A 17,121-nucleotide genomic window follows, 5' to 3' on the forward strand; every position below is an offset into this window, starting at 1 on the left:
TTTGAGGGACTTGGAACGCCGCAGGCCGACCAGGCCTGGTTTACAGGCCCAGTTATTGGAGGCGAAGGAAGTGGTAGCCGCGGAGACGGAACGTTTGAGATGTTATGATTATAGGCAGTACATTATCAGGGCACACGCAGAGAGGGACAAGGTGGGAACCCTCTTGGCCAGACTAGCTAATCCGGAGCTTAGGGGTTGCCCGATCCTCAGCATTACTAATGCGCAGGGAGAGATGGTGTACTCCCAGGCAGCTGTACTGGACCGCTTCAGGGGTTATTATGAGGACTTGTACCGGAGTCAGTTGGGAGTGGGGGTGCAGGACATCGTGGAGTACCTGGGGGAGAGGCCGCTTTCGGTCCTGGACGAGGAGGACGCGAAGGACCTGGGTAGCCCAATCACGCTTACGGAAATCCGAGTGGCTATCAAACATATGGCCCGTAACAAGACGCCCGGGGTGGACGGATTGCCAATCGAGTTCTATCAGCACTATGTGGACGCTCTGGCGCCCAGGCTGCTGGTGGTGTATACGGAAGCCTTCGAGAAGGGGGCCTTGCCTGGCTCCATGCGGGAGGCCTTGATAGTACCGCTCCTCAAGCCTGGCCGGGATGCCGCGGACGTGAGGTCTTATCGCCCGCTGTCCATGCTGACGGTGGACTATAAGATCCTGAGTCGCATCCTAGCCACTAGACTGGCCCCGCACATGACGGGCCTGGTACACAGGGATCAGGCCGGGTTTATACCCACGAGGAGCACGGCGATGAATATCCGCCGCCTGGTGGGAATAATGGACGCCATCTTGGATGGGGAGGCAGCGCCGGCGGTTCTGTCCGTGGATATCGAGAAGGCCTTCGATAGCTTGGAATGGCCTTTCTTGGATGGAGTGCTGGGGAGGTTTGGCATGGGAGACGGGTTTCGAAGGTGGACGAGGGTCTTTATAATTCGGCGACGGCGAGAGTTCGATTGGGCGGTCTGGTCTCGGCAGCGTATCCGGTGGGCAGGGGAACACGACAGGGATGCTCTCTCTCCCCTCTGTTGTTTGCCCTGGCGATGGAACCCTTGGCGGTCCATGCGAGGTCAGGCGACCGATACTCGGGTATAGTGAGTGATGGGCAATGGCATCATATTTCGCTCTATGCGGATGACCTGCTCCTGTACCTAGCTGACACCTCGGGGGCACTGGTTGGAGCGATGGATCTGTTGTCCGAGTTCGGCCGGCTGTCGGGCCTTAAGGTCAATTGGGCGAAGACCTGCGTGTTTCCGCTGAGAGCGGGATCGCCAGCCCCTAGCAGCGACTTGGGTGTGGCATGGGAACCCTCTTGCATCACCTACTTGGGTGTCCGCATTTACCACTCGGCTGCTGACCTTTTGGAGGGTAACATTGGCCGTTGTGTCCGGTCACTGCGGGGTAGCTTGTCTTTCTGGTCGACCCTCCCGCTGACAGTCCTGGGCAGGATAGCACTGTTGAAAATGGTGGCGCTCCCCCGCTTCCTCTACTATTTCCGAACGCTACCTGTCTGGATTCCCCAGGGGGTGTTTAGGGAACTGCGGTCCATGATTACTGGCTTTCTATGGGGGCATGGCCGTCGCAGAATAGCCTTGAGCACGCTACTTCGCCCCAAGATGGAAGGGGGCATGGCCGTGCCCGACCTTGAGCTGTACTATCTAGCGGCGCAGCTGCAGGTCCTTACACAGAACGTAGCCAGGGTGTTCCGGGGGCCGGAGGACGACCGGGATCGGGGGATACAGCGCCACGTGCTGTCGTACATCATCATGCAGCAACGGCTCGAGTTACGGGCCCTCACCATGGAGGAGCGGACGCTCCGGCTGTGCTGGCAAAGGAGCCTTCGGAGAGCGCGGGCATCGCGGCCTTATGCCCCGGAGATTCCGATCGGGATGTTGACGGCTTTGCCGCACGGAGGAGATTGGTCCCCGTTGTCGGGTTGGGAGGAGGCGGGGTTGCAGGTGGTGGGTGACTTGTACATAGATGGGGCGTTGGCGCCGTTCGACGTGCTCCGGGACCAGTTTGGACTGCCTGAGGGGGGCTTCCTCCTACACGCGGCGGTAGTGGCTGCCATACAAAAGCACTGGAGAGAGGGGCTCCTGGAACCCACGACGACCATGGCGTGCCAGTATGTGGTGATGGCGGCCGGTACATTCAAAGCTGTAACGTGCCTCCATAATAGGATGCTGACCGAAGGGCTGGAACCACTCCATGGGCTCAAGGCTAAATGGGAGGAGAGCGTTGGTCGGCCCATACCGGATACGGCATGGGGCCATATCCTGCGACGCACGTGGAAGGGCACCAGGAACGCGCGCTTTCAGCAGGTCCATTTCTATGTGCTCCATAGGGCCTACTTAACTCCAGAGAAACTACAGCGGTACTTTCGGGTGCCGGATGCCTGTTGCCCCCGGTGTTCGTCCCTAGGGGCGGACATGGACCACTTGTTTTGGGGGTGTCCACAACTGGGAGCCTATTGGGCGGAGGTAGGGGAACTCCTGAATGAAGTGACTGACAGGGAGGTAGAATTCGACATGGCGGCGTGCCTATTGCTCTGGTTCCCGCATACTAAGCGCACCAAGGTGACAAGTAAATTCATAGATCTGGGTCTGATATTGGCACAAAGGGAAATATCGTGGCACTGGAAGTCCAGGGGAGGTCCCTCACTGCGTAGATGGAAGAATGAGTTGCTGCGGTGGTCTGACTGCGAGAGCGTGCTCCGGATGAAGCAAGCAGTAAAGTTGGGGAATGAGAAGGTATTGGATGCGGCGCGTGCATGGGAGTTAGTGGTACAGGCTTTGCGTGATGCTTTGGTTGAGGATGAAGACGGCGAGAACTAAGCCGCTGGACACCGCGGGGCGAACACAGGAGTACGGAACTACGCACTGTAGTGGACCCATCCAGTTCAACAGAGCGAAGCGCACACCTTAGCAGTTGCCGGGGGGGGGGGGATTTGGGGGGGTTAGTTGTAGGGGGGTCTGGGGAGGGCCGGAAGCCATTGGAGGGTTGCGGGTTGAGGCCTTGGACCTACTGGGACAGGGGGTATCGAGTGGTGGATAGACTGATTAGGTGGAACGGCCTGGTACGAAGGCCCGTATAGCCTAGAGCAGGCCCCGGCAGGGGCGATTACATTGATTTCCACGGAGATGGCTGACGGGAATGTTGTTGCGGGTGGGGGGGTAAAAGCAGATACGCAAAACGACCTACCGCCAGGGTCCCAATGGGACGTACACTGTGTTGTGTTCCTTTCGAGCGACGTGATATGCCGCCCGGCCTCCGGGATGCGGGCTGAATGGCTGTGTACAACTGTGAATTGTCATTGGACGGGGGGAGCCCACAAGTGTACTGGCTGTTTACTTTTATCCTGTGGTTTATAACTCTGCAATAAAAATATATTTAAAAAAAAAATGTTCCTATGGCAACATGAAGCGATGTCCCTGTCCAGTTGAGGTGATCCAAAATCCTAACTCCCAATATGCATTAGGTTGTTAAATGATTGCCTCAGAACAGAACATGGTGGTCCTAATGACTTAAAATTAAGACCACTATTTTGAGGCAACGTACCGTTGTCCAATAGGGTCTACAAAATATGACATTCCTCAGAGACGTATATGTTGTAATTGAGTCTATAGAAAGCGATCTGCAGCAGTCCTGCCAAGCGTCACGCAACAGGTGTGAAGCTCACGCATTTCAGTGCGGTGATCCGCATCACCGCACTGAAATGCATTGTCACGCATTTTGGTACTTGCTGCCAGGCGAGCCACCAGCACCGCCTGTCATCTCTGTGCCTGTGCTCTCTCTGCTGCTCCGGACCGAGTGCCCCTGCTTCCGTCGTTCACATTCCCTGCTAAGACACGTTTGACTTAGGAGAACTGAGTTTCCTTATTAATGTTTCCCAGGGCATGGCTCTCTCACTTTTCAGCCTGACGTCATTACCGGGCCCAGTCAGGTTGTGTGTTACGTGCCGTGCGCGGGGACGTCACATCCTGCGTGCTGGTGTAGGAGGTGGGATGCTGAATTTGCGCGCCTGTAAACCAATCATGGGGCTTGCAGTGTCCTGCTGCAGCTCGCACCGGCCCGGGCCGCAGTGTGCTGTGCTGCAGCACCCTGCTGCCGAAGACTTCATTTCTTAACCCAGCGGAGGGAGACAGTGCAGTCAGTGACCCGGGTTAAAACAGCCACCAGACAGTTTGTTACAGGACGGGTCCCCGGGACGCACTGAACAGCCTGGACTAGGAGTTAAATCTCTTAGTTAGTCAGTGAAAAAACTCTTCATAAAATTCAAAATTTACTTTCATCCGCTTTCATTTTAACAGGCCCTGGTGATAATATTGCATGAATAGTACTGCACCACTTGTCAGCCGTTTGTTTTCTGAGTGATAACATTTTAACACAGAATAAAGACTTCCTGCCAGCAGACCCTGAATAATACCATTGTGGGTGGCGTTGTTTCTTCATCATTAGTGAATAGTGACATGATTGCAAAAGCTTGTTTTTAAAACTAATAGACTGTCAGTGCAATTTGTATTTGTTTGCACTATCATGTGTTCAGAGTAAAACACTGCCAAGTTTTACGCTGGTGTTTCCCACCATTCTTTTTTACCTTATTACATTAGCAACCAATTATGCCTGTGACTGAGTGATAGCATTATCTTCTAGTCGCACTTGTTATAGTAAAAAAAAATCCTTTTTGGGTTAGCTCATGTCATGAATGATCACATCAATGAGATCATCAGCAGTGCATGCCTGCCCTCATTTACTGAGCACTGCAGACACGTAGTCTGTGTCTCTGGTTAGTGCCCTTCCTTCCGTTTCTAGTGCTTTGCAGATAGGTTTTAAAATCTTAATAAAATTTCTCGTTGCTTAAATTAGTGTAATTTCTGATATCTATATGATCCCCTCATCTTCATTGCTTGATTTTGCCCGCACGAAAGTGTCACTCGTAGTCGTTGAAATGTCACTCATAATTACTCTTAAATTATGTAAATGTCACGCACAGCAATCTGAAACCTTGGCAGCTATGCTGCAGGTAGGAAGACGTTTGAAAAAACATACACGCATGGGCCCAACATTTTATGGGGATGTTGCAGGAACTGCAGAATACCCAGCGGTTGTCGAATATAAAGGTTCCCTACGTTCGATTCCACCTATTGCCTCTTTCTTCTACAACCCTACGCTATCTTTTATCTTGCTCATGCCGGTACTTTTTTTCATTTCCGCGTTCTCCATTAGTTAACTTTCCATTCTCTGCCTTTCCCTCTTGCACTCTGTCAAAATACCCGAAGAAGAGAGCCGGAGACCACTACCTGCTAACACTGACGCAGATTAAAACACTGGGAGCACCTGCCCTTGTGTTAGGCATTTTCCGGCACCTAACGCTTTGTCCCTTTACAGTTACCACGTCGCTTGCATTTTCCTTCAAAAAGAGTATGCTTGCATTTTCCTTCATTGAAAAGAGGTCACCCTCGAGGACAAAGCACAACAAACATGTCCGTTTTAAAATGAAAAACAAAAAAATCCCCAGCCCAGTGACCTAGTTGTGTGGCCCCTCCTCTTTCGTGAACAGGCAGAAACCATAGGAGGGCTGTGCCAACGCCCCTTCTGCCACCATTCTCTCTTCTCGAAACCTAAAACACCACTTCGTTTTCGCTTCCCTTTTTGTTCAGCCGAAAAAGATAAACGCCGCTGCTCTCACCATGCCGCCCCTTCTGCCAGTGGCATAACGGAATTCAGCCCCCCCGCCCCGCAAAGTACATGCTCCGAACTAAATTAGGAGCCCACCACCAGTGCACGGCGCCGGAGGGGGCCGCCTGGAGCTCGTCCCCCCGCAAATCGCAGTCTATTGTTACGCCACTCGATGTACCCCCTCCACATAACAGTTTCTCTGAATTCAAACCCGACCGAGCCCGAAGCCCCGAATTGTAAGTGAGGTCTTAAGATGCACAGCGGCGGCACCGCACTTCCGGTATTTTGCCCCTCCCCCGTGGGCGTGGTTAGAAGTACTCGTAGGTTTGGGAGGATGGAAATCTCGGGGTGAAAACCTTGGCATGTAAAAATGCTGTGGAGCTGGAGAGAGAAGCAGGGCGCGCGGTAAGTAGCTGCGAAGTTTTCAGACAGCTAATGTGTGATATTTCCATATTTTTCATATGTTTTTGTGTCAGATTCAAACACCTTATGAGGGATTCTTTAGCACAAAAGTTAATGCCCATGCAATGGACGCATTTCAGAAACTTTTTTAGGTGACACTTTCTGCCGTTACTTCTTGTTTTGGTAGATGACAGCAACGTTGAACTCTGCGATTTGTAGTTTTGTTCTTAGAAACACAAAAACAATCTGAAAGTGGGACACATGACAGCAACCGGGGTACATTTTTCCTTACTTTTGGTCCAGACAGTGTGAGGGGAACGATAATAAGTTAATTAGGCGGAACCTGTTCGGTGCTTGTGAAGTCAGAAGACCAAAGGTATAATGTTTTTAATCCTGCATTTTGCTGATTTACTACTGCTGCGTATAGTGTTGACATTTATACATTTGGTGTTAGTCACTGTAAAATTAAGTGTACAAGAATATTTCCACTCTGATGGTAGTTTGGGCAAAGACGTGCATATATAAAAAAATATTACAACATTGAGACATGATCTGTCTAAAATAGCTATGCATAACATAATAAGAAAAATATGCTATATGTGAACTTTGAGCAGATTAAAAAAATACACATTAAAACTAAGTGAGCAACATGTGTTTTTATTGAAATGGACAAGAAAAAAAACAACGAGGAACACAGCTACCTCATGATTTAAATGTAGTAGTGGAAGGCAGGGAAGAAAGAGTAGCTCTCAGTCACCAAACATGGAGCACGCTCCTAGCATCTCATCACGCCTCCATCCTAAGCCAGCAAACTTGGTGCTGACTGATGCACTGTTGTGCTGAAAGCCCCTAGTAGAAACGTGAAGGCAGAGAGAGGTGCCACTGAATTGGAGTGACATTGCATTTCAGTGCAGTGATGATGCGGCAGTCTGTACTGAAATGCGTTAGTCTGACATCTGATGCGTGGCATTTGGTAAGGCTGAGCTTTGGTGATGGAAGCAAGGTACCAAACGCCACTTGAACATCAGGAATGAGAAAAGAGTCCAGCAGAAACAACAGATCCAGAGAGAGAAGATCCTCAATGAATTAAAACGCCTTGAGGAAAAAGATAGCAAGATTGTTCAACCCCAGGCAGAAAATGACAGACCAAAGAGGGGGGAATTCATGAAGAAAAAAATCCAAATAGTCATGGAACAAATCTGGGACACAAGTGAATAAGAAGTGTACGTACAGAGCGATGAAAATCAAGAATTTGTATTTGTTGAAATGCATAATGCATTTTTGTCAGAACCCCTATCAGAGGGCCATGGGGCAAGCAGGAGCTACTGGGCCCAACCATAGAGATTGAGGCCTACTCCTGTTGTCCTGGGACCCGACTTGCTATGGGTCCTGAGTAACTGGGCCAAGTACCTCTTCACAAATTGACTCTCAGTTGTAATGTGGGTCGAGCAGTCCATGGATGCTCGGGGAGAGGTAGATTAATGGGGGGAATACAGACTCGCAACTCAGAATACATTCAGTAGCAGCAATAAATGATTGTCCAGTCAAATACTTGCTTTTATGAAAATTTAGTATTTATATACAAGCACAAAGTAAAATATAGCATACACAAGCAATACACCCCCCCCCCCCCCAGGTTGGGGCTCTAAGGTTTCAATAAGCAGGTCCCTGAGTCCCCCACCCCTCTCACTAATGGTAGTGGTTATTCCCTATAAACTATTAGCAACTTACGAGTTAAGTCCCACTAGCGGAACGAGTCTCAGGAGCCCCACTCCGACTTTTCCAAAGTCAAAAGTGTACCAGTGCCCGAAATGCTTTGCGTTATAATAAATTCTCCTGGGGCTTTCTGGCCCTGTGGTCAGTCTTACCCGTTCCTGCAGGGGTTTGCCTACCGGAGTCCCTGGTAGTGTTATACTATCAGATGTCGTGGAGGGCTGTAACCATTGCTGACAGTGAGTAGCCCTTGCGGCTCTACAGGGGCAGTGGCTGGGCATTCGTGGAACTTCCTCTGGCGGTAATGCAATAAGTAAAATAATTCTCTTGGAGAAAACACCAATCAGTTCAATCACACTACACTAAATCAAATCACAAAAGTCACTCAATCAAAATCTTAAAGGACCCAAAAGGTAATTAGGAAAATTGGTTTAATGTTACGCAAGTTATAATAATCATATCACAATGAATAACATTCATACAAGCTACATTCATAAAAGACGCAGAAGCTGATTACAAAACATCATGAATATGAGAGACAACATTGCACCCATTACATTTCGTTATTAAAACCTGTTAATTTGAAAAAATCAGATTGGAAACCCTGCTAAATGTCACAAGTTGTTCACTGTTTCTCAAATAAAGAGTTAATAAAAGAGTGTTGACACGTTTCAGTGGTACAATGATATAAAGCCACCTTCTTCAGGACAGTAATATGGTTACCTCTCATGTGAGGTAGTGTTTACCCAGATAATGTAATAACTGTTAAAAGGGTAACACCAATGACCATTAAAGATCTGATCGATTATAGATGGAACTTCTGATACGCTCCAACAGGGATATGCTACATAGGAAGTTCTATAGACTAATCCTGTCGTGAACAATTCATAAGGTCCTTGATGAGATAGGTTGAATTTAAAACCTTAATAAAATATTCAGTGTAAAAATTGGAAAGCCATAGCGTGATAAGGAACTAATCAGTTCTCCAGGGGCTTTGATTGTCCAGGTGGTAATTACCATCTCAGGGACATAACCAGACACAATAGTAAGTCTTAGTAGCCCATAACATGGATGTTTTCATATCCTTCTGTGGCGAGACAGTTAGTTCCTCTGATCTCACAGGTGGGGAATGATCATTGTAGTTCTGATCCTCAGTCTGAACTTGGGAGCGCATGTCACCAAGGCATCTTCTCCTTCCTGACAACAACACAACCAGACAATATTCCTTGTCCTTCCAGATGGCCCACTCTGGCATACACAGTTACTGACCATACTCCGCACACAAGCGATGGCTTGATCGGCATAGCAGAAAGCTCCTCTTCATGGTGGCCCCCTCTGGCATATGGGGTCGCCAACTTCACTCTGCACACAGGCTATAAGTCGATAGGCACAGCAGTCATGCAATCTACACAACATCCCCCTCTGGCATACTACAAGATCGTCAACTTCACTCGGATCACTAGCTATGGTCCAATCAACATGGCCGTCAAACGATATTTTCCAGCAGCCACCTCTGCATACAGACGACAGCCGATCAGTGCACCAACTTTCTCCTCACCTCGCTACGGGTATCCACGCACTAGGATTCTCCCATTGACTTCACTCCCTCCAGGCTCTCCTCTTCTTCACATGGAACACTGGTCTTGGCAAGCAGGCAGACATTGGTGCTCCAGGGGCATGTGCTCTTGGATTTTCCTGGGTTGTGTCCCCTCACACAGCTGGGGGACTGGCAGACCTTAGCCCCAGTCCTGGTCACAAGCGGAAGTCTTGCACAGCTTCTCCCCTCAACACAGAGCCCGATTGGCTGCTTGACATTTTACAATTTTGTGGGCCTTAAGCTCTTCTTTATATAGTACTTTTCCAGACACCAAATGTGATTCAGGGTCTGAGTCTTTGAAGTTTGTGTTGGGGTCTGCTTCAATTTGAAGTGCCCACTTCTCTATCCTGTTCTTTGTTCAGAAAGCAGTCTGCTCAGCAGTAGAATCTCCAAATCTGATTGCCCCCACAACACAGGCATTGGAAGGGATTCGAGCTTCACACCTGGATGTCAGCCACAGTGATGTGCTTCAAAAGGTTACCCTAGATGCCCAGCCCTACTCTTTATGAATCTCTTTATCAGCCCCATCTCCTTCCTGAAATGTGCACAGGCCAGACCCCTTTCCTGTGACCTCTCCCTGAATTAAAGAGCACCCCTTGAAACATACTGAGAGCCTGTCTCTCCTTCCTCTATTGGGAGTCCCACCCAGCTCTCAGGAATGCAGCAATCTGCAAATCAGTCTCAGGGATTCCTCTATCTCGTAATGCTCCTCCAGTTGGTCCCAGTCTCCCAAAATAAAACCTAGAATCTTCCATGTATTGGATCATTCTCATGCACACATTCATACAGCACCCACATGTACTCTGCTCTGCGCTATATACTAACTTGATGTAGGCCATGGGTGAGTTAAGCGCGCAGCAGCAGAACTTTACATTTGTGAGCCTGCAGCCCTCGCTCCAGCGACATAGGTAAAAAGACCTGTTCACTTCTACTTCACTACGCAGTATGATGTCACCACTGGGCTTGTGCTGCATAACTCTTGACAAAGGCAGTAGCCTTTCACCTCAATGAGGGTAGCGCTTTGCACGCACCTCCCAGTTCAACAGGACTGCAATCCGTGAGACAGACTTATGTCATGGTGCACACAAATGATCAGTTTTCACCCATGACAACACAATGCAGCACCAGGGATCCTGATAGCGTTGCAGCAGGGGCACTCATGGCATGGGTCTATGTCCATCACCATGTGAGGGGCTTTTCCATCCCAACAATTTCTAAGCACTTCCTTTCCTATGCTTGGTGTAGGTACTGACCTCAAATGAAGAAACGCAGCAACATCTTGGATTGGGATATTCCATCAACTCCGAGCAGACTGACCACCATCTTGGAAACTGCATTTGCTAAGACAAATCTCCATCCTTATTTAGAAACTTATGGCGTTCACACTACCTTGAAGAAGGCCAAGTTTGACATTTTCTGTCCATGGGGTGTTCTAGAACTCAGCTACTGCCTCTTGTGCTCTGTGCTAATGGCAACCTGGGCTCCTGCAGGTGTGGCAAAGCTAAACTAGCTCTAGTGGTAAAAAAGACAAGCCTGTCGGACAAGGCGGGGCAACGACCTGGCAAGAGGCATGTAAGCAACTTTTCCTTCTTTTGAGTCTGTATGATCGTGGGTAAGCTGTCTGTACAGTTCTGGGACTGAACATGGCAAAGTACATGAATTCCTCCAGTATACACTTCCCAAATATTAAGAATCTCACACAAACAGCATTTAAGAAGTAAATGAAAGGAGGATCCCTCTTCACTGTCCTCACACTGACCTATGGAACTCTATCTTCCCAAAATTATGCCCAACCCCATATCAACACTCTTTCAATATTCAATAAATCTTTATTCGGATATAAAATATCCATAAAAGCACAGGTCAGAGTACCAGCAAAAATACATACATTTAAGAACAATACACAATTTAAAAGGCAATAAGCACAAAGGGGCTTATCGTGTTCAACAAGGAATATGATAAAAATACATATATTATAAAAAGGACAAAATGTGCAAAGCAGCCACTTCTTAAAAGCGTATGGCAAAATTGCCCATGACAGGTAGCAGCATAATATGATAAAGTGAAATTAGATGGTTAACAAATAGCAGTATAATATAATAAGGGTGCAATCAAATGTAAGCAAAATCGCAGCATAGTATATTAGAGTGCAATCAAGTATAAACTGTAAAATAAGGACCATAATATGCAAGACAACAATTTCTACAGAACACCATCCAAAGTCCAAACTTATGGTCCGTCAAATAGCAGCAAGATGTAATTAAGTGAAAAAATTAATAAAGCACATTGAGGCCCGTGTGTAGATCAGGGCTTGAAAGTTGTCATTGTTTGTAGCAAGAGTTTTAAAACAAACTACCACCTGAGGACATATATTTACCCAAATCAAACGTCCGCCTGATGGGTGGCCTAGCTTGGGGGCGGGTACTGTAATATTAAAACATACAAATCCCTCTAGGTATAAATCCCTTGTTGCCCAAGTTTCTTGAAACATGAGGATTTAATTTTTTTGAACGATATTGACCCAATCTTCAGAAGTTATTTTAGATAATAAACCGGCAACATTCCAGCTTAGCACATGTACCTTTGGGTCAGGTGGTTCTGGGATATCATGTCCTAAGGAATTGAGCATGGGTCTGTGGAAATCAAAAATAATTTCTGTTCCCATATGCTGAAGCAATATTGTCTGTGGCATCCATTTTGTTAGCTTTGTAATTCTTCTGTCTTCACTGCTGCCCCTTCTATTCTGCTTGTGTCATCAACTTTAGTTAACTCCTTTTGTACTGAGCCAAAGCAATGTATGTGCTGAGAAAAGGCCTGTAACTGCTGAAATGCCCCTGGTTAAAGATGGAACTGTCAGATATTTTGTGCTGCTGTGAACAGTTCTGTTCCCCCTCCATCTTTGCTGACTAAGTGATTACTCATCTGCCCATGTCTGGCTGTAACTTTTTCTGTGTAGGCCTGTACCTTTTATTTGTATCCACATGCTTACTCTGCAACGAAGTCTGTATATAAGCACCATGGCCTGTTTATTCAATGTACTACCTCCTGGATCACTTGGGGGTGTTGTATGGACGTGGTCCCCCTCATGAGCGATTAATAAACGTGTTCTTTGAATTCCAGCCTCAGTGTCAATCTCAATGTTGTTGGTCTATGGACCCGTGAACAAGATAAGGGTGAACCCTGCACCGGTGTCCCCATTAAAAGGCACATTTCTAAAGGTCTAGAGGCAACAGCATGGCTCTAGAGGGAACAACACTCTTTAGAGAGACTCTGAAAACCTGGGTGTTTGAAAGCACATAGGAAACCTATTCACCACTCACTCAATTAAATCAAACACATGATCCACACAAAATAAGTCAACCAATCGCCTTGCCTCTTTATTTTTCAATATTATCATTTTCTGTCTCTCATCCCACACAACACCTAAACATCCAGCCCATATCTAATACATATTTAACACCTATCCCCCATACTCAAACATCATAACTTCTAGAACCCACAATCGGCCTTCTATCTCAAGAGGGTTTCGTGATCGTCCTGATCTTTCCCACACCCCCTTACCATCCCTCATTTGCTCTTCACAAGCCCACTTCACAAGCCCACCTGTCCCCCTTTCTATCTCTAAACCAACCCTCCTAAGGGCAAATACACTCACATCTGACATGCGTCTGACCATTGTATCATATCCTCCCCAAATGTCTTGATGTGGCATCTCCCCATTGTCATCATCCTCATTTGGTTACCCTCCCACTCCAACACCATACGCGACCACAGTACATCATAATAAAAGTACCATACCATACCAAAATATGCCCAAATTTCAGAAACTGAAACCTCCCTAATCTACATACCAGTTACCGACCCATTTCTCAATTCCCAACGATCTGTAACCCCATATTACGCCCAATACAACTCTACTTTCCTCTCAATCACAAACCAATCAGTTGAACCCTCAATGCAGGCTAGGACAGACACAGTTTGGGATTGCCCTGAAATTCTTTTAACCCTCACTGTTCCCTCTGCAAAGACCTTGGATTGACTATTGACAGCCTACTACCTTACATCAGACTGTTCGACCAGTTTCCACCTTGAAATTCTAGAACTCCCAAAGCAGAAGCTATATTGGTCCCAAATATTAAACAGCTTTAATCATTATTTAGGAGGGCAGTATGGGGAATTCAGCTCTCTGCCAAAGGATAAACAGGAAAACTAGGCGAACCATGGACAAGGGATGTCGACCACAAAAGAATACTAGACAGTCAGAAAATCAAAAGATAGCCTTGGACTAACATTATGGGCACACATCAGCAAGGTTAGATGCAAATTGTGCACCATCATATTTGTTCCCTGACTACATAAGCCAGTGGAGTACTACAGTAAAGCTTTTTGGGTACTTGGAGCTATTAGAAGAATACAACACTCGCTAACCACAAGGTCAATGAACCAAACTTGTCACAGACAACAATCTTCTGACACAGGTCAGGTGCAGGGCTGTAAGGCTTAAATTCCAACTGCAAACCACCATGTAGAGATGATTCACTACACATAGGTTAGAAGGTTGCAAGGATTACTCCTCCTTATGGAACATTGTCATAAGGATACCCTCCTCCTCCAAACCACACACAAACCAGAGGTGACTCAAGAATAATATTCCCCTGTAAGAAGGCTCCACTGGATGAATCAGAAATGCAGACCATGGTCTGTATTAGCTCCAAGAGATCAAGTAATTGGTGAATGCTGCGCTATATAAATAGCCAGTGACATAAGATAAACTTAAATGCACACATAAACCAACACACCTACAGCCACACATGGACAAAATCTATGCCTGTAGAATAAACATGCCAATAAATGTACAGGACCTACATGCAACCGTACTCGCTGACCATCATAAATGCTCAGCGAGCATTTATGATGCTCGCTGAGCATCATAAATGCAAAACCAAACATATGTTCAGTAGATATTCAAATATCCATGCACAGACCAACGCACAAAGGTGTTCAATACTACAGGTTCTGTCCCAAAACAAAATATGTGCACCCCTCGCATGCAGCTGGACAGAATACAGGCAGCACAACATAGATACAAATGGACAGATGGAGTAATTCCTAATTCACCAATACACTGAGGACCCAAAACTCTAAATTAAAGGATCCTAGGCTCCTGCCATCAAATGCTTTAAGCACTACTTCAGACAAAATCATGTGTGAGTGCACTCCTCCTCATGGTAGGTGTAGGTTTGGATAGGGTCAGAGGGCACACAGAACACAGGAAGCGCGTGAGGAAGTCACAGGATATAGGTGCAAAAAAGGCAATTGCCTCTGACACCATGAATTGTACACTTGATTTATCCCAATGTCCTATTTTATTGACATTGTAAGCAATTTGATTTTTGCATTTTTCTTCAAAAAACTTTTTCAGTATTGCACAATAGGGTGATAGCACATTTGTTTAGAACATTTCCATTAGAAAAAATACATTCAACAGAAAAACAATGATTAACTTAAATACTTTACGACATTTCATTGTATTACATAAAGGCAACAATCGACAATTTACAACATTTAAAGAAAAAACATTAAAGAAAAAACTCTGATCTTGATGTTATTATTCTTAAAACATACACAAAATGAGCTTGCAGATTTGTTATTGTACCAAAATTCGCTAGAACAGTCCTACTTTCTTTCACTGAGTAAACTATTCTTTGAGGTATAATGATTTCCAACAAAGAAACAGTGAATTTTGTCCTGTATCGGGTCGGAGAAATGTTTTAAGGTTTCTTTGGCCGTTATTGTGAGATACGTCTCTCACTATATGTCCTATTGGTATATTAGATCATAGGGCATCTAGTTCTCCTGGCCCGTATGTTATGCCTACGCGTTTCGACCTTCTTTTAAATATCAGGATATGATTTGGGGAAGGTCTTCATCAGGGCTCATGGTAGTCTTGTGTAGGACATCATGCTATACCTGTGGGGTTGTAAGGAGTATGTTTTAGTGGGGGGATCAGAAGTCTTATATACATTTGTGTTAAGTAAATATTAAGGATCACGTACCCTTTGCGGTTGAGCGGTGTTTGTTCTTTAACTTTGTCTTTCTTATCTTTACATGGCATCAAATGATGGAACAGCCGGTAAGGTGGTGCTTTCTTTTTGGTTAAATCAATGTTTGAAAGTCTTTACCGGGAGGTTTCTGGAAGACAACCTGGAGGCAGGACAAGGATAGGCATTCAGGTTAATTAATTGTTATGTGGCTCATATTTTGATTGTCTAACTCTATTGAGTAGATTAGCGTGTTTTCATTTTTAAGTGAATCTGTTCTCCCGGGGGGGGGGGCGGTGTTGTTGCGTGATTGTTTAACCCACGTGTTTGGTAGGGCGTCATGCTCGGTGTGCCTCCCCATACTCTGAACTTTGTGAGGCACGGCGCATTCAGGGTTAATAGTTCATACCTTATTGTTAGTGTCTTGCCGCCTGGTATCTGGGTTTCATTTGAACAGTTCCCAGTGCGTTCTCTCTCCGTGGCGATATTCTCCTGTGTCGGCGTTTCATCAGTGACATGGATTTCACAGTGAAGTTGTCCATTGGTTGTTTTATTGCTTTTCTTTTTTGTGCTCGTTTCTAATAGGTTGCGCTCGCTCGCGTTTTGAGAGCTCCTTCCTTATTGGAGATGAGGCCGGTTTCCATGACGCGTTGCGCTTTCTGTGGGTTCCGAGTTGTCCGGACTGTGTTGCCTGTGGCAGCATGTGATTTTATCGAACCCCATTTCAAATAAATCGTCTCATTTGTCATATGTAGTTCATGACAAGTCAGCGGCATGTGGTAGAGCTGGTTGCCGATTTTTTGTTAGTACGCTTTGTCTCACTCTGCAGTAATTTCATTGGCTGAGCTACACTCTAGGTTAGACTCCGCTTTCCCGTTGGTCGGAGTGCCTGTTGTCATGGTTTCAGGAAGCTTTCGGTCGTCCCGAGTTAATGGAAGCTATTTGTTGTTGTTTTTTATTACTGAAATGATGCCGGTGTGTTTTTAGAGGTCATCTTTAAATTTTTGAAATGCATTATCGTGCATTTTCGGTATTGTCACGTCGTGCTGATTGCATATTTTGTGGTTGAGTATGGTTCCGGTCTGTTTCTTTGACGTGTGGATAATGTTGTTGAAAAGCCATATGGGACATGTGGGGTAGGGGTTGATAACTTTATTTGAAACAAATGGTGTTTGATGGCTAGCGTTAGTCTTTAACAGGCACGGCGAGTATTTTTCTTTTCAAAGTAATATCAGTAAATCATTTTTAGTCTCATGTTGGTTGGCCTCATGACATCATTTTTCCATAGTGATCCGTGTGGAGGCATTGTTGGGAATATGGAATCTTTCTGACATAGTGTGGAGGAGCTTTGTCAAACAAAACTGGAAATTTCTGCAAGTTCATTCAATCCATTATCGACAGTGCCGAGATACATGATTGTTGTAGCTTCCTTCTTTGATAAATTATGGGGCACATTTTTGCCTTTAATGTGTTTGACCACTGTCCATTTTATGTCATCTGGTCCATGGTTCATAGCAATACAGTGTGGGACCATGGGTGCATCTACTTTCTTGCATCTGATTCTTGAGCGGTGTTGTGATATTCTTGCTTTAACTGGTTGGCTTGTTTTGCCCACATCGACAAGATCACATGGGCACACTATGCAATATATAACATTAGTTGTGTTACAGTTCGTGAAGTCGTCA

General features: G+C 46.2%; 1 protein-coding gene across 1 annotated transcript in view; it reads left to right on the forward strand.

Annotated features, from left to right (window-relative positions):
* Positions 1 to 5,650: 5,650 nt before the first annotated feature.
* The window catches only part of PLCXD1 (phosphatidylinositol specific phospholipase C X domain containing 1), a 168,885-nt gene continuing 157,414 nt past the window's right edge, over positions 5,651 to 17,121 (forward strand). The window contains exon 1 of the mRNA XM_086934204.1: positions 5,651 to 6,088. Within this exon, the coding sequence (XP_086790330.1) occupies positions 6,054 to 6,088 (35 nt within the window). The 5' untranslated portion in view covers positions 5,651 to 6,053. The remainder of the gene's footprint in view (positions 6,089 to 17,121) is intronic.

The sequence above is a fragment of the Lissotriton vulgaris genome, chromosome 8, assembly GCF_964263255.1.
Source record: "Lissotriton vulgaris chromosome 8, aLisVul1.2, whole genome shotgun sequence".
Taxonomy (NCBI): domain Eukaryota; kingdom Metazoa; phylum Chordata; class Amphibia; order Caudata; family Salamandridae; genus Lissotriton; species Lissotriton vulgaris.